The sequence below is a fragment of the Elephas maximus genome, chromosome 11 (genome assembly GCF_024166365.1).
Source record: "Elephas maximus indicus isolate mEleMax1 chromosome 11, mEleMax1 primary haplotype, whole genome shotgun sequence".
Lineage (NCBI taxonomy): Eukaryota > Metazoa > Chordata > Mammalia > Proboscidea > Elephantidae > Elephas > Elephas maximus.
The window spans coordinates 96,781,596-96,806,206 of NC_064829.1; the positions used below are offsets into that span (position 1 = coordinate 96,781,596).

A 24,611-nucleotide genomic window follows, 5' to 3' on the forward strand; every position below is an offset into this window, starting at 1 on the left:
AAGGACTGGAAGGCAGACTGTCTTAGGCAGGGGCCAGAGATGCTGCCACTGCTCCTACTGCTGCCCCTGCTATGGAGAGGTGAGTACACTGAGGGGGTGAGGGATTCCACCCAGGGCTGGTTCTAGAGCTTGAAGCTGAGTTTTTCCCTCTCCCAGGGTCCCTGACACAGAGTTGGAGAACCAAGATGAAACCACAGATATCTGTTACAGTGCAGGAGGGTCTGTGTGTCTTTGTGCCCTGTAAATTTCTCTACTCTAGGGGTTCCTTTGGATACCTCCCTATGTCTTGGTTCCAGTCAGGGGCAAATATACACCGTGATCTTCCAGTGGCCACAAACCAACCAGGACAGAAGGTGCAGAAAAGGACCCAGGGCCGGTTCCTCTTCCTCAGGGATTCCGGGGTCAACAACTGCTCCCTGAGCATCAGAGATGCCAACATGGCGGACAATGGGATGTACTTCCTTCGAGTGGAAAGTTTCTTTCAGAGATATGAAGATAAAACATTCTTACTGAAGGTGACAGGTATGGTAGGGGCGAAAGAAAAGGTGTAGTACACCAGAAGTAGAAAAGAGATGGCTCTGCTCCTCGTGGGGGTGGAGAGAGTCAGGACAAGACCCTGGGGCTGACTGACAACATGCTGAGGGGCTCTCATCTCCCCTCTCTCCTCCCCAGCCCTGACTCAGTTACCAAGCATCCAGATCCCAGGAATTCTGGAGTCTGGCTGCCCCAGGAATCTGACTTGCAGTGTACCCTGGGCCTGTGAGCAGGGGACGCCTCCCATCTTCTCCTGGAACTCAGCCGCCCAAACTTCCTTGGGCCCCAAGACCCACCTCTCCTCAGTACTCACCCTCTCCCCAAGACCCCAGGACCATGGAGCCAGCCTAACCTGTCAGGTGACCCTCCCTGCAGTTGGTGTGACTGTGAAGAGGACCATCCACCTCAATGTCTCCTGTGAGCACTGGGTGGGGACGCCTGGGTTGCTGAGGGTGTGGGGCCATGGTGGGGCTGTGCCAGGGCTTGGCAACTGGGACCAGGTAGCCAAGCAGGAAGGAACCTCCTTACCTGTTTCCATGGCTTCTGAGGGAAAAGCCCAATGCCCACGCACTTCTCACCACGGCTGCCACATCTTCTGTCCCAGATGCTCCACAGAACATGGTCATCACAGTCTTCCAAGGAAACAGCACAGGTAGGAAAGAACCATTCCTCTCCAGAGCTGGGGTGGAAGATGAGCCTCTGTCAGCTCAGGACAGACCTTAGGTCTCAGAGCTCCAAATAACCAAGGACTGTGTGGGGTATGAGAAACCAGCTGTCTTAGTTACCTAGTGATGCTATGACACAAACACCGCAAGTGGGTGGCTTTAACAAACAAAAATTTATTTTCTACCAGTTTAGGAGGCTAGAAATCCAAATTCAGGATGCTGGCTCTGGGGGAAGTCTTTCTCTCTCTGCTTGGTTCTGCTTATGCTTTTTTCTCTTTGAACTTAATGCTCCTGGGTGATCTTCATGTGACTTGGCATCTCTCTTGCCCATCTCTGCTACTTAGCTTGCTTGTTTAATCTCTTTTATATCTCAAAAGAGTTTGACCCAAGATATATGCTAATCCAGCCTCATTAACATAACAAATATAACCTAATCCTCGTTATTATAACCTATTCCTGCCTCATTATAACAAACATAACTTGTTCATAAATGGAATTATAGCCACAGGCGCAGGTTAGAATTTACAACACATATTTTGGGGGGACACAATTCAATCCTTAACACCAGCTAACCAGGCCAGATGTAAGGAGAGCAGAGGGAGAAAGCCCCCATTCCTGTCAACTCCTGGAAGTCACCCTTTTGCTCACCCACAACTCTGTTTTGCCAATTCCAATGGAAGCTGTCCTATTCCTCTTACTTCACCCTCTTCTCTGATGTTTTTCCTTCTCCTGATGTTCCTTAAGTTCTTGCTTGGCCCAATAACTGCATTTGTTTACTGTATCCCTGTTTGAGGCCCTCTGTCTTCCATCACTCAGACAGCTGGGAAAACCCTAGGAAAATGATCTGGGCCTCTCCTGAAGGCCTGAGGCCTCCCCATGGGTTAGTGTGGACACCACAGGAAGAGAGGGACACCAGGGTTGACCCTGGCAGAGAGAAGAGGACAGGGCTGTCAGTGTCCCATAGCGCTCACTCTTTCTCTATCTTTCCCCATATCTCTCTCTACCTCTCTCTCCATATATCTCTCTGTCTTCATCTCTCTCTTCATGTCTCTCTCTCTCTCCATATTTTTTTCTCTCTCCGTGTTTCTTTTTCTCTCTTTCCGTATTTCTCTCTCTCTCTCAAAGCCCTCAAAATCCTTGGAAATGCCTCATCTCTTCCCATCCTGGAGGGCCAGTCCCTGCATCTGGTCTGTGTTGCTGACAGCAATCCCCCTGCAGAGCTGAGATGGTTCCGAGAGTCCCCAACCCTGAACACCTCCCTCATCGCCAACACTGGATACATGGAGCTGCCTCAAGCAGGGACTGGAGAAGAAGGAGTGTTCACCTGCCAAGCTCAAAACCAGCTGGGCTCCCAGCATGTTCTTCTGAATGTCTCTGTTCACTGTGAGTTTGGAGGCAGCTGGGGAAGGACTCCATGGTATTAGAGACACAAGAGGTCCCCTGCTGAGCCCTCTCCTTCCTCCCCACAGATCCCCCACAGCTTCTCGGTCCCTTCTGCTCCGGGGAGGCCGAGGGTCTGTGCTATAGCTGCTCTGTCCACACCTAGCTGGCCCCCTCCTTGCACTGGAGGGTTGGGGACGGGATGGTGAAGAAGAATAGCAACAACACCTCCTTCACAGTCACCTTGAGCTCCTCTGGGCCCTAGGCCAACAGCACCTGAGCCTCAGTGCTGGGCTCAGCCCTGGCCTCAGACTCTGCCGTGAGGCCCAGAACATCCATGGACCCCAGAGCATCACTGTCCTGCCGCTGCCAGATTAAGGGTCTTCAAAGGAAAAGGAGTCTCATCCCTAGAGACATGGAGCTTGGAAGAGAGGCACCCAAGGCCAAGACAGGAGTGTCTGGGGATAAGACCCTTAGTCCTTTGGCTGGTGGGGATGTGTGGTATGTTATGAAGAGGCTGCTCAGGATATAAAGAGCAAAGGGATGCCAAGTGACTGAGTCCTGGGTGGGCATCAGATACACTAATTGCTGGTTGGGAGGATGCCATGCGTTGGGATTGGCATTTAATTGAACTTCGAATTATCTGTAGGGAAACCAGAACCCAGGTCATGTTCAGAAGCCCTGGGAGCTGCTGGAGGAGCTGGTGGCATGGCCTTGCTTTGTCTCTGTCTTTTCCTTATCTTCAGGTGAGAGTGAGTGGGCTCCTGGGGTGGAAGAAGCCACCTTGGCTGGAGAGGTTATGCAGGTTGTATAATCTCTGAAAGCCTGAGCTGGAGCAACCTGGAGTCACTGGGAAGTCAGGAGACTTCCACCTGTAATCAGATGGACCAATGTGGGGTCTCTTCCCAACTTCTAGTCCAGCTTTTGGGCTAGGAGGAGCACCTGGAGACTAGACCCTCCTTCATCTATCCCAGTCACCATTTCCATGTTCTTCATAGGGAATGAGGGGTTGGTCTACCTACTCCAGGTCCCAAATAGCAAGGCTGAAAAGCCCTGGGCTTTTCCCTCAGAGTGAAGACTCAGAGGAAGAAAGCAGCTAAGACAGTGGAAGCCATGAATGATATGAACCCGGTCTTGGGTTCAGGATCTTGGGTGAGTGATAGGGAAACCTCCCCATTCAGCATTATCCCATTTGGACACCACCCTTAGGCCCTTCCTTACTAGCATTCAACACTTAGCATTCTCCACCAAAGAGTCCCACATCTGGAGACCGGGGAGTTGTTTTCATTTTAGTCTCATTCCTTGGAGCCTATAAATCATCAAATTCTGTCTATCCTTCTTTCCAGATAGAAGTCAGACTGGTCTCCTTCACCTTATCTTACTCCTATTCTCACTGAAGTTTCATCAACTCTCTCCTGGATCCCTCAGCCCACCTCATGTTATTGCCCCCATCTCTTCACAACACAGGCCACTGGGAAAATCTTTCAGAAATAATTATTGTTTAGTCCCTCCATCATTTGGATGGTTTAGGTGTCTCTGCTAGCTCCTTGTGGTTGGAGAAGATGCAAAATCCTTTGGTATGGTATCATGCCCTTTCCAATCTGTTTCCTTCCCTCCATGCCTTTGTGTTGTGCTCCACCTCACTGTTCTTCATTTTCCTAAACAGGTCCTGCTCTGCAGTGACAATGTCCCCTCCTCGGGATTTGCCACTAACTAGGTCACTAGTTCTACTGGCAAAAATCATGCTCGTTATTCAAGATACAAATGACATATTATCCTTTCCCTGTGAAAACCATGACCAACCCCCTCTCAGCAAGATGCTGTTACCTCTCCTCTGTGTCCTTACGTCCCAGGGTCCATCCCTGTTTTGTGAGGTTCACCATGTCATAATTGCAAACACAGGCCTGTCCCCCGGCGTGGTAGGGTCTCTCCGAGAGCAAGGGCTAGGTCTGATACAGGCTTCTGTCGGTCTCCCTCAATGCACCCTGTTCCCATCACCTATTATATGTGTTGTTGTTGTTGTAGGATGCCATCAAGTTAATTTCAACTCGTAGCAACCCAATGTGACAGTAGAACTTCCCCATAGGGTTTTCTAGGCTATAATCTTTATGGGAGCTGACCGCCAGGTGTTTGTCCTGCAGACACACTGGGTGGATTGGAGCCTCCAGCCTTTCGGTTAGCAACTGAGTACTTAACCATTTTGCCACCAGGGCTCCTCCTCGTAGGTGAAGAAACACCCAGTGTCATTGACTCTATTTTGACTCATAGGAACCCTATAGGACAGAGTAGAACTTCACCATAGGGTTTCCAAGAACGGCTAGTGAATTTGAACTGCTGACCTTTTGGTTAGCAGCCGAACTCTTAACCACTGTGCCACCAGGGCCCCTTCTCATAGTTACATGTGTATATTTAATTCATCTCATGTCAATTACCTTACCTTACCTTGCCCGTTGCCATCAATTCTGACTCATAGCTACCCTATACAACAGAGTAGATCTGCCCCATAGGGTTTCCAAGGAGCTCCTGGTGGATTCAAACTGCCAACTTTTGGTTAGCAGCCATAGCACTTAACCCCTATGCCACCAGGGTTTCCAGGGTATTACATCAGTCATTAAAATCAGCAGTGATGCTTGATTCATGATATTCTGTTATGATTCATCTACTCATGGACCTCTTCTGTTTTCTTTCTTTCATTTTTCTTTTATAATATAAGCCATTAGCCCTTTACTCAATCCAAAAATAAGAATGCTGATGATAGCTTACATTTACCTGTGTGTTTCTTCTCTTCCCAACCCTCTGGCTACCTCCATATTGAGTGGCCTCTATCCTGAATTCTGTTTGTCATTCCATAGCTGTTACCTCTCCTCTTCCACCCCAACTCATGGAATTACACCTAAGCAATATATTGATTGGAAATCCTGGTGGCATAGTGGCTAAAAGCTCTAGCTTCTAACCAAAAGGACAGCAGTTCAAATCCACCAGGTGCTCCTTGGAAGCTGTATGGGGCAGTTCTACTCGGTGTTACAGGGTCACTATGATTTGGAATCAACTTGACAGCAAAGGGGAATATTTTGATCAAATTTGCTTATTGCACACTTTCTAAAAAGACGTTATGCTCAATGTAGTCTTTTGGGACCAGATTACATTATTAAGATCCATCCACATTGTTATATGTAGATGTAGTTCATTAATTCTTATTGCCATATAATAAATATATCATGTTAGTACATCTCAATTTATGTATTTAGGCACATGTTGATGATCATTTAGATTATTTCCAGGTATGGCTGTTATGAACATTATTTCATATTTCAGTGCATTCGTAAGCAGGAGTTTCTTGGTCATATACCTAAGAATCAAAATGCTAGATCACAGTAAGAAAATATCCGTCTTAACAAGGTAATGCCCAGTGGTTTTCCAAAGTGGTGGACCAATCAATACACATTCCCACCAACTATTTCTAAGGATTTTGTTGATTCACATCCTTTTCAACGCTTGATTCCCCGGCCCTCTAATTGTCGCTAATAAAATTGGGATAGCATATTGAGGTCTTCATTTACACTTTTCTAATTACTAAATGTTTTGCTTTTATTTATGAATTTTTATGGAGTCAGGAATACATAAATGTCTACCTCTTCTACGGAATGCCTGTTTACCGCTATTGCCCGTTTTTTCTGTTGGTAGATTGTCCTTTCCTTACTAATCTGTAGGAAGTCATTATATAGTTTTAATACCAGCTTGTGTTATGTGTATTATAAGTAACTTTTTCCAGTGTGTAGCTCGTCATTTTGCTTTTCTTAAGGTGAATTGCTGAACCTAAGTCTTCAATTTTCATTCAGTAATATTAATTAAACCTTTTATATTGAGTGATTTTTGTGTCTTTTTGAAGAGAATATTTCCTGCTCTAAGACTAGAAACATATTCACCTATATTGTATACAGAAACTTAAAATTTTTTGCTTTTGACATTTAGATAATTTAGGTCTTAGTTATTCTAGGGTTGATTTGTCTGTATTGCATGAAGTGGGTGTCTAATTTCATGATTTCTATATGGAGCTCTTTTGTTTTGTTTTGTTTTAAATATGGAGCTTCTGCTTCTGTTTATTCCTTGAACATATTTATTAATAGCTGTTTTAAAAATTTTGCCTTCAGATTCCATCATTTCTGAAATGCTGGGGCCTGTTTCTATTGACTGCTTCTCCCCTTGTCATGGCTTACATTTTGTAGCTTCTTTGCATATTTAGTAATTTTGGGAAGGATGCTGGACGTTTTGTTATATTGTTGATTACCTGGATATTCTAGTATTCCTTTAACGAGTGTTGAGCTTTCCACTGGCAGGCAGTTAATTTATTTGTGGATCATCTTGACCCGTTCAAAGTTTTAGAAAAAGCTTTGTTAGGTGAGTTTATATCAACCTTTACTCTATTTTCCCCATAATTGTTCTTTCTCAAATAGCATGTTTTTTTCCTACTGATTTATGGCATCTCATTTATGCATGCAGAGCTAAATATTCACCCAAAGATAGACTCAAGGAAATCACTGTATAGATTTTTTGAAGCTCTTTCACCAGAGTTTCTATCAATTCTTCTGTAAGGTACTGAGGGATGGACAAATATAGACGAGGGTGTCTGATTGTCACCTTTACTGCAGGGCTTGGTCTCTGTCTTCTTGTACCTGTCCAGGAACCAGTTATGCCACCCCTACCCCTGATTTATGTTTCAAATATCTCCCATCACAAACTTACAACTTGAAATGCATTTATTTTCTATGTATTTAATAACTGCCTCTCCTAAAAAGCCATCAGCTGCACAATATCAGGAACTATGTCTACTTTCATCATCACTTTACATCCAACACTGAGCACACTACCAGGCAATTTATAAGATGGCAGGCTCTGAAGTTGGAAAAAACTGGTTTTGACTCTGGACTCCATGGTGCATTCATATATGTGTGTGTCTTGAAGCAATGTGTATAAACTCTCTTAGCCTCAGTTTTTTTTATTTGTAAGATGACCACAATAAGACTATCCTCTCTACAGCATTTTTTGAGAATATAATGTGATTAGTATAAGAACTCACTAAGAGCTGTCCAATCTGAATTGTTAGGTATTTTTGAATCAGTGAATAGATAAATGACAAAAGTTTCAACAGTCCCAATTTCTTTCTAGTCCTTGGCTACTTTATCCTAGACCCCACTGCCTTCGTCTGAATCCGTTCTCTTCCTTACCCTCAGGGACACCAGCACCAGTTCCAGGTAGGCATCCCTTCAGACCAGAGAGACCCTGCTGGGGCTGGCCCTGTCTCAAGAGAGAAACAAGAGCTCCACTATGCGTTTCTGGACTTTAGGAAGCTGAGACTGCAGGAACAGGAGGATATCGACACTGAATATGCAGAGATAAAGATACACAAATGAGAAAGTGCTCAAAGCCACAGCCTTGAGTGGAAAGTACATGGTCTCTCTCAGGTTTTGATTCTTTAAAACTGAATGGACTTCTTGGTGATGGATTATATGAACGCTCTGGCATGTGTGGATTTCTGTCCAAGACACCTGAGTTCAAATCCATCTATGTCACTTATTGAGCAAGTCACAATGTATCTCTGTGCCTCACTTTACTTCCCTGTAAAGCAGGAAAATAAGCTTTATATAACCAGGTTATTTGGAGTCCCTGGATGGAGCAAATGATTAAGTGTTTGATTACTAACCAAAAGATTGGTGATTCAAATCCACCCAGAGGCACCTTGGAAGAAAGCTCTGGCAATCCACTTCCAAAAGTTCACAGCCTTGAAAACCCTATGGGGTGGAGTTCTATTCTGCACACTTGGTATCACCATGAGTTGGAATTGGCTTGATGGCAACAGGTAACCAGATTACCATGAAAGAGTACATATGAAACAGCTCATGAAAGTCCTGATACAGAGCATGTGGTCAGTGAATGCTAGTTGTTTATTCCCTGAATGAAAAATTTATGCTGACAATTTTTCCTAAGCCTTGGAGGGGTAAGTCCCAGAGGCCATAGCACGAGCTGTCTGTGTCACTCCCATCTCAAAACTCTTCCATGACTCACCCAAATTAAGTTCCTGTCCTTCAACTTTCTATTCAAGACTACATTATCTTGTCCATGCAGACCTTTCCAACCTCATTTCTCACCAGTCACCTATATTTCATGTCAATTGCAGCAGTTTCCTTTTAGATCTCCTAGCTTCTGTTCTTTCAGAAAAACTGAAGAGCACCAATGAAAAACAATGACTAAGGGAAATTCTTAAGATTAGCTGGGGGGAGGGGCAGATTATGTTAAAAAGACCACAGTTAGACGGACAGCTAATTTATGAGTAGCAATATTGAAAGTCTGAATACAATACAAAGTTATCCTTAATGTCCTGAGAGAAATAAATGTTAGTTTACATAATACTCAATGCAAATGTTTTAAGACTCAAGGTGAAATAAAGATATTTAAAAAAAATATATAAAAACTATTCATGTGGTGCAATGGATTTCTTTTTGTATGGTGTTTATCACCATGGTCTTGTTGTATCTTCCAGCCAAGTGATTGGGCAGGACCATGCCAATAAGGTCTACAGAACCCTAACAAAAGGATAGGTCAGTTTTGCCATCTTGCTAGGCTTGAAATGAGCCACCCCAGAGGCAGGAAATAGAAGATCTCACCACCACCAGTGAAGAACAACTAGGAATGGGGTGTGTCCTTTGGACCTGGGATCCCTGTGCTGGGACGCTCCTAGAACCAAGAGACAGAGAGAGAGAAAAAGCTGTAAAACTGAAGACAGCAAGACAGTGAAAAGCAGTGGCAGAGAAATGTCAGCAGCAGAAGCAGCAGAACCAGGAGACTGGAAGGAGACCCGCAGGAGATGACGTGGGCTCTTCCCGGTCCACAGGGTGAGAAAGCTGAGTGCCTTCAGGCAGGAGGCTTGCCGGAGAGGTAGGGTGCCTCAGGACACTTGATTGAGCTACATTTACCTACCCACAGAGCTTCTGGCTGAGGCTTACTGGGGTGCCTCAGGGCACCTATCAGCAGAGATAAAATAGCTTTGTAACACTTTTCTGAGTATGCATAATCCAAAGGGCCAGAGAGAGGCATGACTGTGGGCACAGCTGAGATGAGGCTGTCCTGATAGAAGAACTGGATCCTTATGCCGAATAAACCCCATAATCCTAGGTATTGCCTGTGAGTTCAGTGTAGCCATTGCAATGAGTTATTCAATTCATTAGAGAAGTAGAGAGCGCCATGGGAGGGATGGTTGGTGTCAGAATTGGTAAAGATGGTGGAGAGAGGAAGCGTATCTGACCTCTGCCTCATAGAAATTGGTCTTGGATTGTTGATCTTGATTCTCTTTCCCCTTTGTGAAGTTAGAGGAAGTCAGACACTGCTGCCACACCATTTTACACTTCACTTCCATAAATGTGATGTTTTTACAAAGCAGAAAAATGTGTTACCCACATCTGTACCCATGATTCAGTGTCGATCTGTATTTCTGGCCATCTCTGAGTTCAGATGGAAAGAACAACCAAATGTAGTAATGAAATTCTGCCACCAGGAAGACTTCCCTTCAGCACTGTCTTACAGTTTTACTATACTTGAGTTTGTAACAGTCCACTTCCAGCTGTGCCAGCATATTGTGAGGAGCCATTTGCAAACCAAGATGGAATGTTTTCTTCCTCAGACAGTGGTCATAAAGAACTGTCCATGAGATTGTAGGTGTTATTTCACATAGATAGGACAGTACACCAGGAGCAGGTGGTATAGGAATCTGTGCCACCTACTCGGGTGACTTATTTGTGCTTTCAGAACTGCTGAAGCCTAGTGTCGTATACATATTTCACTTGATAATGGATTTCTCCTGTAGATGCCCAACCTTTTAGTTCAGTGAGTCATGTAACACCTAATTCACGATGGGCAGTTCAGATCATATGTTCATTTGATATCCTAAGGCCGGGCATTCATTCTCTACCAGGGTCAGGAGCTTTTTTCAAAAGGACCACAGTTTTCTAAAAACAAACAAAACAGAACGTAACTTTTGAACAAAGTTCCCCAAAGACTGCATATAGGATTCTTAATTGTCACAGGCACTGCAAGTATGATTTGATATTCTGACTCATAAACCTCAAGTTGTAAAGTTTCTTTCTCTACAGTCTCGATTTTTTTCAGAGTTTTACCTTGCACTGCAATTAATTCCCTTGCACTGCAATTAACTGCTGTCCCTGTTGTGGGCAGGTGAGTGGGCTGACGGGGTGAGGGATTCCACTCAGGGAAGGTTCTGGAGCTTGAAGCTGAGTTTCTCCCTCCCCCAGGTTCCCCTACTCAGAGTTGGAGAATCGAGCTGGAACTAAACGAATCCACGATAGTGCAGGAGGGCCTGTGTGTCCTTGTGCCCTGTAAATTTCCCTATGGATATCTCTACACGTCTTGGTTTCGGGCAGAGGGGGATATATGCTGTGATCTTCCAGTGGCCACAAACCAACCAGGACAGAAGGTGCAGAAAGGACCCAGGGCCAATTCCTCCTTGGGGATCCTCGGGTCAATAACTGCTCCCTGAGCATCAGAGATGCCAGCATGGCAGACAATGGCATGTACTTCCTTCGAATGGAGAACTTTTTTCAGAGATACTCATTTAAAGATAAGATGATCTCTCTGAAGGTGATAGGTATGGTAGGGGCCCAGAAAAAAGGTCCTAGGGTGTGGTGCATCAGAAGTAGAAAATAGATGGTTCTGTTCCTCATGGGGGTGGAGAGAGTCAGGACAAGACCCTGGGGCTGGCTGACAACATGCTGAGGGGCTCTCATCTCCCCTTTCTCCTCCCCAGCCCTGACTCAATCACCCAATATCCAGTTCTCAGGAATTCTGGAGTCTGACCGCCCCAGGAATCTGACTTGCACTGTGCCCTGGGCCTGTGAGCAGGGGACGCCCCCCATCTTCTCCTGGAACTCAGCTGCCCTCACCTACTTGAACCCCAGGACCCACCTCTCCTCGGTGCTCACCCTCTCCCCAAGACCCCAGGACCATGGCACCAGCCTCACACGTCAGGTGACCTTCCCTGCAGTTGGTGTGACTGTTAAGAGGACCGTCCAGCTCAATGTCTCCTGTGGGTGTTGAGTGGGGTCAACTGGGTCACTGAGGGTGTGGGGCCTTGGTGGGGCTGGGCCACGGCTTGACGACTGGAACCTGGGAGGCAAGCAGGAAGGAGCTTCCTTACCTGTTTCCATGGCTTCTAAGGGAAAGGCCCAATGGCCTCTCATTTCCCATCACAGATGACGAGGCTGCCACATTTTCTGTCCCAGATGCTCCACAGAACGGGGTTATCAGAGTTTTCCAAGGAAACGGCACAGGTAGGAAAGAACTGCTCCTCTCCAGGGCTGGATGGAAGTGGATTTTCTGCCAACTCAGCACAGACATTATGTCTCAGAGCTCCAAATAACCAAGGACTGCATGGGGTACGAGAAAGCTGCTGTCTTAGTTATCTAGTGCTTCTATTCCAGAAACACCACAAGTGGGTGGCTTTAATAAACAGAAGTTTATTTTCTCTTGGTTTAGGAGGCTAGAAGTCCAAATTGAGGATGCCGAGCCTAGGGGAAGTCTTTCTCTCTCTCCTGGCGTGGCTCTGCTCTTGTCCTTTTCTCTTTGAGCTTCTGTCCTGGGCAATCTTCATGTGACTTGGTATCTCTGTTCCCCATCTCTGCTATTTAGCTTGCTTGTTTACTCTCTTTTGTATGTCAGAAGAGATTGACTCAGGATATACGCTAATCCAGCCTCATTAACATAACAAATATAACCTAATCCTCTTGAACAAAACCTATTCCTGCCTCATTAAGATAACAAACATAGCTCATTCATAAATGGGATTATAACCACAGGCAGAGGTTAGATTTACAACACATGTTTTGGGGGGACACAAGTCAATCCTTAACACCAGCTAACCAGGCCAGATGTGGGGTGAGCAGAGGGAGAAAGCCCCCACTTCCGACAACTCCTGAAAGTCAGTCTTTTGCTCACCCACAACTGTCTTTTGCAAATTCGGACAGAAGGTGCCCTATTCCTCTCATTTCACCTTCATTCATGTTTCTCCTTCTCCTGATATTCCTTAAGTTCTTTCTTGGCCCATTAACTGCTTTTGTTTACTGTATCCCTGTTTGAGGCCCTCTGTCCTCCATCAGGAAAGCCTGGTGGCGTAGTGCTTAAGTGCTACGGCTGCTAACCAAGAGGTTGGCAGTTCAGATCCGCCAGGCACTCCTTGGAAATTCTATGGGGCAGTTCTACTCTGTCCTCTAGGGTAGCTATGAGTCGGAATCGACTCGACGGCACTGGGGAAACTCTAGGAAAATGATCTGAGCCTCTCCTGAGGGTTTCAGGCCTCCCCAGGGTTAGTGTGGACACCAGGGTAGGAAAGGGACAATAGGCTTGACTCTGGCAGAGAGAAGAGGACAGGGCTGTCAGTGTCCCATAATGCTCACTTTCTCTGTCTCTCTCCATATTTCTCTTTTTCTTCATCTCTCTCTCTCCATGTCTTTTGCCCACCATATTTCTCTCTCTCTCTCTGTATTTCTTTTTCTCCCTTTCCATATATTTCTCTGTCTCCTAAAGCTCTCAAAAAAAAAAAAAAAAAGCCCTCAAGATCCTGGGAAATGCGTCATCTCTTCCCATCCAGGAGGGCCAGTCCCTGCATCTGGTCTGTGTTACTGACAGCAATTTCCCTGTAGAGCTGAGCTGGTTCTGAGAGTCCCCAACCCTGAACACCACCCTCATCACCAACCCTGGATACATGGAGCTGCCTCAAGCAGGGACTGGAGAAGAAGGAGTGTTCACCTGCCAAGCTCAAAACCAGCTGGGCTCCCAGCATGTTCTTCTGAATGTCTCTGTTCACTGTGAGTTTGGAGGCAGCTGGGGAAGGACTCCATGGTATTAGAGACACAAGAGGTCCCCTGCTGAGCCCTCTCCTTCCTCCCCAAAGATCTCCCACAGCTTCTCAGTCCCTTCTGCTCCTGGGAGGCTGAGGGTGTGTGCTGCGGCTGCTCTGTCCAAGCCCTGCAGGACCCCTCCTTGCACTGGCGTGTTGGAGACGAGCTGGTGGAGGGAAATAGCAACAACACCTCCTTCGTAGTCATCTCCAGCTCCTCTCAGCCCTGGGCTAACAGCACCTGAGCCTCAGTGCTGGGCTCAGTCCTGGCCTCAGACTCTGCTGTGAGGCCCAGAATGTCTGTTGAGCCCAGAAATCACTGTCCTGCTGCTGCCAGGTTAAGGGTTTTCAAGGGAAAAGGAACCTCCTCTCCAGAGAGATGGAGCTTGGAGGAGAGGCACCCAAGGCTAAGACAACAGTGGCTGGGGATAAGACCCTCAGTCCTTTGGCTGGTGGAGTTGTGTGGTGTGTTGCAAAGAGGCTGGCTCAGGGTCTACAGAGCGAAGGAATGCCAAGTGACTGAGTCCTGCGTGGGCATCAGACACACTAATTGAGGGCAGAGAGGAGTGGCTGGTTTAGAGGATGCTGTGTGTTGGAATTGGCATTTAATCGAGCCTTGCACTAGTTTTTTTTTTTTTTTTGATTATCTGTAGGAAAACCAGAACCCAGGTCATGTTCAGAAGTCCTGGGAGGAGCTAGCAGCATGGCCCTAGCTCCTCTGCCTTTTCCTCATCTTCAGGTGAGAGTGAGTATGCTTGTGGGGTGGAGGGAGACAGCCAAGGTGGAGAGGGTATGCAGGTTGTACAATCTCAACCTGTTTCAGAGCTTTCCCTAGCACTGCAATTAACACAAAACTTGAAGCCTTAAGGTCGTATTTGGGAAATAGTTTAGAGCACCTGATGAAATATAGTATATAAAAAACTCCTCAAAAATCCAGATTATGTAGTTTTTGACTATGACATGACATAAGAGATAAGAAGTGAACTTATAATTTGCTTTGTGTCTATTTTTCCAGTACAGTTATGATCAGAGAGTCCACCACTTAGTCTTTGTAGTCATTATTGCCGCCATAGCAATGAATAACAGTAGTCACTTTGTCCTTCAAGGTATTTGCTTCATAGTCTCTTCATCACAGTCTCCACAGGTGATAATTGAATTAATCAGGATGTCATTGCATGTGGAATTCTATGAAACACTTAAGGAAGAAACAATGCCAAACTTTCCCAAGCTTTCTTAGTAAATAAAGGAGGAGGGTGCCTCATTTCATGAAGCCAGGTGTAAGCCTGATACAAAAACCTGACCAGGACATTACAAGAAAAGAAAATTGCAGACCAATACTCTTCATGAACATAGAAAAATTCTTACTTAAATATTAGTAAATTTAATTCAACATGTATAATGTATATGATACATCATGACCAAGTGGGGTTTAACATTCGAAAATCAGTATCATTTATCACCTTAACATCATAAAAGAGAAAAGTCACATGTGCCTGTCAATTACTGCAGAAAAAGCATTTGAAAAAAATTAGTAGACGTTTATGATTTTTTAGAAACTCAGCAAAATAGAACCAGAAGAGAACTTCTTCAATCTGATCATGGGCATCTATGACCTGCTTCTAGCATCATAGTTAATGGTGAAATGTTGAAAACTGTCCCCGTAAGAATGGGATCAAGGCAAGAAGATCAGTTCTCACTTCTTCTGTTGAACAGTTTTCTCTTATTTACAGTGAAGTACAGAAAGAAATAAAAGGCAGTCAGTTTAGAGAAAAAAAATTAAAACTTCCTTTATTTGCAGGTGACATGATTATGGTTGTAGAAAATTCTAAAGAACCTACAAATGAATGTTTTATGCAAATTACAGGACATAAAAGGGAAGAAAAACCTAGAGAATGAAGATAGTGACACTGTAATGTCCCAGGATAGGACACAAGAAGCTTTGAAGCTTTTGTCTGGGTGTCTTGGAAGGCTCAATCTTTTGGTGTCCCCTTGCATAACCCAGCCATTAAGCTGAGAGGAGTCCAAGATACACAGAGAGAAGCCATGTGGAGCCTCTCTGGTCAAATTCTACCTCAGCTGATAGCATTAACTGCCACCTATTTGCATATTTTTATTTGCATAGTCTGTCTTGAATGTCTCACCCAGCTGAGCCCTGTTTCTACTGACTGCTTTTCTCCTTGTCATGGCTCACATTTTATAGCTTCTTTGCTAATTTTGGGAAGGATGCTGGATGTTATGTTATATTGTTGATTATCTGGATATTCTAGTATTCTTTTAAAGATTGTTGAGCTTTCTACCGGCAGCTAATTTACTTGTGAATCATCTTGACCCATTCAAAGCTTTTAATAAAAGCTTTGTTAGTGTAAGTTTAGATTAACCTTTATTCTATCTTCCCCATAATTGTTCTTCCTCAAATAGCATGTTTTTTTCTCAGATTTATGGCATCTCATAGTATGCAGGATGTGATCGTTACGGACAGTTGTTTGTCAGCTTGGCTGGGCCATGATTCTCAATGGTTTGGCAGTTATGATGTAGTCTGGCAGTTGTATAATGATGTAATCACTTCCATGATGAGATCTGATATAATATGATTACCTCCATGATGGGATCTGCTGTGAGTAGCCAATCATTTGAAAGGGAGTTTCCTTGGGAGTGTGGCCTGCATTCAATATAGGTGGACTCTCTGGCAAGGCTCGTGGGCTTTTGCTTGCTTTAGACTCTGTGGCTGGCTTCTGTTCATATGACCTCTGGTTCTTAGGACTTGAGCTAGCAGGTTACCTGCCATCTTGCCTGCTGACCTTGGGATTCATTGTTCTCCACAGACTGTGAGCCAGAGGCCTGTAGCCTGATCACTGAGCTTGGATTTGCCCACCCCAGCAGCTATGTGAGTCAGGATAAGCCTCTGTCATGACCCGTGGACTTGGGACTTTCCGGCCTCTACAACTACTTGAGCCATTTCCTTGATAAAAATCTCTCTATATACATATTTGGAAACGCTGGTGACACAGTGGTTAAGAGTTCAGCTGATAAACAAAAGGTTGGCAGTTTGAATCCACCACGTGCTCCTTGGAAACCCTATAGGGTTGCTATCAGAATCGACTAGACAGCAATGGGTTTAGTTTTGGTTATTATATATTTATACACCTTACTGGTTTTGCTTCTCTAGAGAACTCAGCCTAAGAAACAGAGAATTCAGCCTAAGACATATCGGGGGTGGTTTTCCACATTTGAGATGGTGGGGAGGTTACGTTTGAGTAAAGACTTGAGGGTGATGAAGAAACAGGCTCCATGTTTATCTAAGAGCAAAAGATCCCGGGAAGAGGGAAAAAAGGGATCTGTGAGTAGAATTGCTTTGAGGCAGAGAGATGGCCTGGGGTGCTGTGGAAATAACGCCAGTGTTTGAAGCAGAGGGAGGCAAAGGAGGATGGAGCTACTGGGAAGATGGTGCAGACCTTGATGGATCTTGCAGGCCAATGGAAGAATCAGGAAGGCTTTGAGGGGAAGGGAGACATGATTGCACTTTCATTTTAGTAGGATCCCCATAGCTGCTCTGTTAAGAATAGGCCAGAGCGAGGCCAGGGCTGCAAGAAACAAAGGACAAATGCTTCTGGATCTATTTTTAACAATGGATACTTTGATAGGACACCAAAAGCAAGAGCAACAAAAGACAAAACAGTTAAATTGGACTTCATCAAAATTAAAACTTTTGTGCACCCAAGGACTTTATCAAGAAGTGAAGCGGCAACCTACCCTACAGAATGGGAGAAAATATTCAAGAACCATATATCTGATAAGGGTTTAATATCCAGAATATACAAGAAACTCCTACAACTCAACAAGAAAAGACAAACAACCCAATTGAAAAATGGACAGAAGACTTGACTTTTCTCCAAAGAAGATATACAAATGACTAAAAGGACAAGAAAAAAATGTTCAACACCATTAGTCATTAGAGAAATGCAAATCAACACCACCGTGAGATATCCCTTCACACCCAACTCTTGTTAGTTGCTGTGGGGTCAATTCTGAGTCATGGCAACCCCATGTATTGCAGAATAGAAATGTGCTTCACAGGGTGTTCAAGGCTGTGACCTTTCAGAAGCAGATCACCTGCCCTGTCCTCCAAGGTACCTCTGGGTAGCTTTGAACTGGCAGCCTTCCAGCTAGTAGTCAAATGCTTAATTGTTTGGACCACCCAGGGACTCCTGACGCCATTTAGGAAGGCTATTTTCAGAAAAATGGAAAATAACAAGTGTTTGTGAGGAGGTGGATAAGTTGGAACTCTCATTCATTTGTTGTTTTTCTTTTACTCTGCTGCATATTAGAGCCTTTCACACCCAGTGATGTGTTTAAACAAAGCACAGCCACAACAAAGACAGTTTGAAGAAACTGACTTCTTATTAACCTGCTATGCGGAGCTGCCTAGACAGAGAGACAAGTGGCAGCCTTTTTGTTTATTTGTTTTTGGTTTGGGTTCGTTGTTCCCTTTTTCATTTCTTTTTTAAAATAAAAATGTAAAGAGATGGATTTGAAAAATACAGCTATTATTGGATAGCAGCCACACTCATTCATTTCTGTATTCTCTATGGTTGCTTTCATGTTAAAAGAATAGAGTTGAATAGTTGCAATCCAGCACCTAATGGTCTGCAAACGTTTTATAGAAAATATTTGCCAACCCCCTGTCCTAGACTAACAAAGAAAAATGTGGCCTGGCCAGGTGAGTCAACAGTGGGGAAGAGGTCAGTCCTAGCACCCAGACGCAGCCATCCCTTCCCAAATATGCCCCTTCTCTTACCACTTTCTTCCCTACCACATGCCTTGTACAGATATGGTTTCAGTCGTTGGGGCTTCCTATGACCTGGACTCTCCTCTATGTCCTTGGTGAGTATTAGCACATGGAATCCCTACCTCCATGGCCCCAGAGTCGAAGTGTACTCTCTGCCCAGTCCTCCTGAGAATGAAGCCTCCAACTTGGAGGGAATGATCCCACCCTTGCCTGTGGGTCCTCCGTCACAGCTCTTTTCGGGGGAGCCCCAGATGCCAGAAGACATAATAACTCCCCACTGGACAGTGACTCCTAGAAAGCAGCATCTGGGTGGGTTGTGTTCAATTTATTGTGTAGAGAGGGGGCACCCACCACATGGGTGCTGAGGGAGGGAGAGAGAGGAGAAGCTGCCTCCCTCACACACCTTGGCCTCTCCATCTCTCATGTTCCTGATCTCAGCTCCCAAGTCTCTCCTAGGCCCCACCCCAGCAGGACTGACCTCTACAAATCCCTAGAGCCCATGACTCAGTAAGGTTGGGCCAGATGGGACCCATTTTCATATTACAGGCATAATGGCATGACACCCAAAGGGAAAGGCATTGACAGGGAGACAGGAGACTTGGACCAGGCCCTACGTTGGATGTGAACTTGGGTACGTCTCTCACCTTCTCTGGCCTTAGGGTTCCTCATGTTAACCTGATTGGGGTGCATGCCTTGGAGCAGTCGAGCCAATGAAACGTACTCCAAGTCAGAAAGAGAGAGAAAGTTTTATTAGGAGATGATACCAATGGTGGGGGGGAGGTGCCGACAGCAATGCAGACTCTCCTTTATGGAGTCCCCCAAAAGCAATTTTTACATCAGAGCTTATATATCATTTTGGAAAGGATTACCTAATGTTTTTAAGCATGTAGCCCATGGATGGTCATATACATCACAAAACAACTGCAGGAAACTATTAAACTGAAGGTGTGTGTTTCGGACATCTGGACTCTAATGTATAATATTTGTAACAGGCTGAAAAAACTTACATAAGAATCTCTCAGCTAGTGGAACTGGCCTGCCAAGTCCATTCTGACTGAGATAAGGAGCAAGAAAAAATTGCAGACCAAAAGCACCAGGCAGTCTTCCTAGCTGCTGTCTCACAGGCTGAAGGCCATTTCTCATGAGAACAAAGAAGAGGAGAGGGACCAAGGCCACAGAAACTGAGAGTGCTCTGCACCCCTTTGGAAAAAGACCAATGCAGCTGGTGCAATAATAAAAAAAAAAAGTATAGATTACTTAGAGTATCATTCTGGCATTACTTATGTCAAGCTCTACATCATCCATTTTGAAAAGAAGAAAACAGGTTGTGAGCTATTAGGGTCACACTCAGGTGGAAGTGGAGGAGGTGATGGCTGGTTTCCCAGGGCTAATCAGCCCTGACAGTGTCTGGGTCTGAGGTTCCTTCTCTGTGGATGGTCATTGGTCACTGTTCTTACTCCATCCCCATGTTCCTGTTTCTGCTTTCACTTCCAGATCTTAGTTCCCTGAGAGAACCCTGAGAAATAAGCTTTCCCTGGAGGGACCTGACGCCTCCAACCCAGACATGCTGCTGCTGCTGCTGCCCATGCTATGGGAAGGTGAGTGGCAGAGGGGAAGAAGCAGTGGTGGCTTGGGCTGGAGCTGCGGGTGACCCATGTGTCCCTACAGGGTCCATGTCTCAGGATTCGAGATTCCAGCTGGAAGTGAAGAGGCTACCGCTGGGAACGGCTGGACTGACTCTACCCCTGCTTACGGCTACTGGTTCCAGAAAGGGGCCAATGTTAACAAGGATGCTCCAGTGGCCACAAACAACCCAGCTCGAAAAGTGCAAGAGGAAACCAAGGGTCGATTCCACCTCTTTGAGGACCTCAAGACCAACAACTGCTCCCTGAGCATCAGAGATGCCTGGAAGAAGGACAAGGGGTCATACTTCTTTATGGTGGAGAGAGGAAATACTGTGAAACATTCTTACACATCTAACCAGCTGTCTGTGCATGTGACAGGTAAGGAATAGACTCCAGGAAAAGTCACAGGGAGGGTCACAGGGCCAAGGGCAGGAGTGGGATGGAACCCCCTATTCCTCATGCTGGGAGGAGGCTGGGAGTAACACCTGCAGGGTGCAAGGGGAGGAGCTGGATTACAGCCTGAGGCTTCTCTCAGGGACACACCTTGGAATACCTCCCTCTAGATCCTGTGTCTCCCCATCTCTCAACAGCTCTGACCCAGACCCCCTTTGTCCAGATCCAGGGTACCTGGAGTCCAGCCACCACAGGAACACGGCCTGAACTATGCCCTGGGCCTGTGATCAGAGGACAACCCCCACTTTGTCCTGATAGGAGATATCCTCAGCTCCCTGGGCCCCACTATCCTCTGCTCCTCACTGCTCACCCTTACTCCACGGCCCCAGGACCATGGCACCAGCCTCGCTTGTCAGGTGAAGTTCTCAGGAACTAGCATGATCATGACGAAGACCATCCAACTCAGCGTGTGCTGTGAGTTCTGAGCCAGGATGCCCAGGTCCCTGATGGGGTATCCCAAGGGCAGCAGGGATTGGAGGGGGTCAGGGCCCTGGACATTGGGTGGGATGCTGAGTTCTGGAATCTGGGCTGGCTAGGGTTCAGGGGGACCCCTGCCTCCACCTCTTCCATATTTCTGTATCTCCTTTGCATCGAGGGCCAGTGTCTACCCAGCCCTTGCCACTGATGTGGATCAGCTGTGTCTTTCTTTCCCAGACTCTCCGTGGAATTTGACTATAACTGCCTCCCGAGGAAATGGTACAGATAGGAAGCACCTCTCCTCCCTGGGGTTGTCAGGAGCAGAGGCTGGGCCAGGGTCCTCTGCCTCTTCCTGGACTCACACTGGTGACCAGAGGTGGACCCAGAGGTCCCTCTCCATCCTCAGCACCTTGTCTGCTGTGACTTCTGCTTGCCTTTACTCCCCTCGGACTTCTCCACAACCCCCTCGGCTATATGCCAAATTCATACAGCAGAACCCGCCTTTTATGCCCCTTATCAACCTTCTCCTGATTAATTCCCCAGCGTCATCTTTTTATTTCCTCCAATTGTCTTAAAGTAATTTTGGAGAGTAACATGTTCTCATGGAAAAATTTAAAATGCCCGATACAGTTTATCCCCAGATGGCCAGCTCCCCTCCCCAGAAGGGAACAGTTCTGCTCTGTGTTTGGTTTGTCCACCTGATGTGTCCAAGAGGTCATTTGACATCGGTAGTAAACACTGTCCTCATTTTTACCTCTGACTTTGCAGTATCCCTCTGCATGGATGGACTTTAGTTCTGTGTACATCTCCTATTAAAGGAAAATGATGACACTGAGTTTTTCCACTAAGAAAAAAGAAATGAACACCATGAGTGATCTTGTATATTTGATCTACTTGTATCTACTTTTAGAAGTGTGTGTGTATGTCTGTGGGATAAATTCCCTAAGCAAAGTGGCTGGATGATACATTCTTTCTAATTTTGAGAGATGGGGCCAAATTACTCTGTATTGAGGGTGATCAAGTTTACATTCCCACCCAGCTTTATCAACCCAGTGTGAAGCAAAACCTTTCGATCTTTGCCATTATCAGGCGAATATTGATAGCTCTGTGTAGTTTGTTTTGTTTTTATTGTGCCAAAATGTACATAACAAAATACTTGCCATTTTTAAGTGTAGAATTCAGTGAAATTAATTACGTCCACCATTTTGTGCAAACATCACCGCTATCACTTTCCAAATGATTTTCATTTCCTTAAACAGAAACTCAGTACCCCTTTCTTAATAACTCCGCATTTCCCCAACTCCGTCCTCAGTAACCACAGGTAAACTTTTGTCTCAATGCACTGGCCTTTTCAGAAAATTTCATTTAAGTGCCAGGAAAATATTTGTCTTTTTGTATCTGAATTATTTCACTTAGCATAATGTTTTCAAGGTTCATCCATGTTGTAGCACATATCAGAACTGCTCTCCTTCCTATGGCTGAGGAATATTCCACTGTTGGATATACCACATTTGGTTTATCCATTCATCATGGACACTTAGGTTCTTTCCACCTTTCAACTATTTTGAATAATGCTGCAGTAAACACTGGTGCAGAGTATCAACTGAGTCCGTCCTTTCATATCTTTTGGGAATTTACGTAGGTGTGCAGGTGCTGGGTTATATGGTAATTCTATGTTTAAATTTTTAAGGAACTGCCAAATGGTTTTCCGTAATGGCTGCACCATTTTACATTTCCATCAGAAGTGGATGGACTCCAAGTCTCCACATCCTTCCAGCACTTGTTATTTTCCTATTTTCTCATAATTGCCATCCTAGTGGTTGTGAAGTAGTATTTTGCTGTGGTCTTGATTTACATTTCCATCTGTTCATGTGCTTATTGGCCATTTGTATATCACCTTCGGAGAAATGTCTAATCAAGTCCTTTGCCCATTTTTTCAATTGGATTCTTTGTCATTTTGTTGTTGAGTTGTAAAAATTCTTTATATATTCTTTACATTAAACCCTTGTAGATACATGGCTCCAAAGTATTTTCTCCCACTCCCTAGACTGTCTTTTCACTTTTGTGATAAAGTCCTTTCACACACAAAAGTTTTTAATTTTGATGAAGGTCAATTTCTCTATTTTGTCTTTTGTTGCTCATGCTTCTGCTGTCATATCTAAAAAAATTCAGTGTTGAAAACTAGGTCTGAAAGTTACCCCTATGTTTTGTTCTAAAAATCTAATGGTTTGAGTTCTTATATTTAGGGCATTGATCTATTTTGAGTTAATTTTCACATATGGTATGAGTCGTGGGACCAACTTCATTCTTTTGCATGTGGAGATACAGTTGTCCCGGCACCATTTATTGAAGAGACTACCCCTTTTCCATTGGATAGGCTTGGCATGCTTGTTGAAAAGCAATTGTCCATAGATGTTTGGTTTTATTTCTGGACTCTCAGTTGTATTCCATTGGTCTATATGTCTACCCTTATGCCAGTAACAGATTGCTTTGATTACTGTAGCTTTATAGTAGGTTTTTAAATTGGGAATTGTGAGCCCTCCTACTTTGTTCTTCTTTTTCAAGATTGCTTTGGCTATTTGAGGGCGCTTGTAATTCCACAGGAATCTGAGGATTGGCTTTTGCGTTTCTGCAAGAAAGAAAGAAAGAAAGAAAGAAACTGCTGGAATTTTTATAGGGATTATGTTGAATCTATAGATCACTTTAGGTAGTATTGATATCTTAGTATTAATACTTCCAATCCATAAACATGAACGTCCTTCTATTTATTTAGGCCTTTAATTTCTTTCAGTAACGTTTTCTAGTTTTCAGTGAACAAGGTTTTACCTCCCTGGTTAAATTTATTTCTAGGTATTTCATTCTTTTAGGTGCTGTTAAAAATTGAATTGTTTTCTTAATTTCCTTTGCAGATTGTTCATTTAAACACAACTGATTTTAACGTGTTGATCTGTACCCTACAACTTTTCTGATTTCATTTATTAGCTCTAACACTTTTTTTGTGGTTTCTTTGGAATTCTTTTTCTGTAAGTCCATGTCATCTGTGAAGATATAGTTTTACTTCTTCCTTTCCAGTCTGGATACTTTTTATTTCTTTTTCTTGCCTAATTTCTCTGGCCAGAACTTCCAGCACAATATTGAGTAGCAATGGGGAAAACAGGCATCCTTGTCTTGTTCCTGACCTAGATGGCAAGCTTTCAGATTTTTACAATTGAGCACGATGTTAACTATAGGTTTTTCATAAATGCCCTTAATCATGTTGAGAAATTTCCCTTCTACTCCTAATTTATTGAGTGTTTTTATCAGAAAAGGGTATTGAATTTTGTCAAATGCCTTTTCTGCATCAACTGAGACAATCAAGTGGTTCTTTTTCTTCATTAGTGTAGTGTATTACCTTGTTGCTTTTCTTATGTAGAACCATTTTTGCATTCCTCGGATAAATTCCACTTGGTCATGGTGTACAATACTTTTAATATACTATTGATACCATTAGCTAGTCTTTTATTGATAAATTTTGTATATATATTCATAAGGAATGTTGATTTGTAGTTTTCTTTCTTGTGGTATCTTTGGCCTTAGAATCAGAGTAAGGTAGTCCTCATAGAATTAGTTAGTGTCCCCTCCTCTTTTATTTTTTGGAAGAATTTAAGAAGTGTTGATGTCAATTCTTCTCTAATGTTTGGTAGAATTCCGCAGTGAAGTTATCTGGTCCAGGACTTTTCTTTGCTGGGGTTTTTTTAATTGCTCATTTAATCTCTTTACTTTTTATGAGTGTGTTGATATTTTCTATTTCTTCTTGAGTCAATTTGCATAGTTTTTCTAGGAAATTGTCTATGTAGTCTAGGTCATCT

The 24,611-nt window shown here is 44.4% G+C and overlaps 1 protein-coding gene and 1 pseudogene across 5 annotated transcripts; both read left to right on the plus strand.

Moving 5' to 3' along the window:
- On the plus strand, window positions 1–8,986 carry LOC126086012 (sialic acid-binding Ig-like lectin 6). 5 transcript variants are annotated; one of them, XM_049901969.1, is made up of 9 exons: window positions 6–79; window positions 157–219; window positions 328–522; window positions 673–951; window positions 1,139–1,186; window positions 2,325–2,582; window positions 3,229–3,325; window positions 3,650–3,731; window positions 7,811–8,986. In XM_049901969.1, the coding sequence occupies exons 1-9, from the start codon at window positions 40–42 to the stop codon at window positions 7,988–7,990; spliced, it is 1,242 nt and encodes a 413-aa protein (XP_049757926.1). In that variant the 5' UTR covers window positions 6–39; the 3' UTR covers window positions 7,991–8,986. The 5 variants fall into 5 exon arrangements, with proteins under 5 accessions (XP_049757927.1, XP_049757928.1, XP_049757926.1 ...); XM_049901970.1 differs by lacking the exon at window positions 157–219 and having other exon boundaries at window positions 1–79; XM_049901971.1 differs by lacking the exon at window positions 157–219 and having other exon boundaries at window positions 1–79; window positions 392–522.
- A 10,793-nt stretch (window positions 8,987–19,779) lies between these two features.
- LOC126086018 (sialic acid-binding Ig-like lectin 8) lies at window positions 19,780–22,362 on the plus strand (annotated as a pseudogene).
- The last annotated feature ends 2,249 nt before the right edge of the window (window positions 22,363–24,611 follow it).

Excerpts from the sequence above, each read along its gene's own strand:
- LOC126086012 (XM_049901967.1), top strand. The coding sequence starts at position 40 with ATGCTGCCACTGCTCCTACTGCTGCCCCTGCTATGGAGAG. Across the intron at positions 2,583-3,228 it reads TCTGAATGTCTCTGTTCACT|GGAAACCAGAACCCAGGTCA; the intron begins GTGAGTTTGGAG and ends AATTATCTGTAG. Across the intron at positions 3,732-7,810 it reads TCTTGGGTTCAGGATCTTGG|GGACACCAGCACCAGTTCCA; the intron begins GTGAGTGATAGG and ends CCTTACCCTCAG.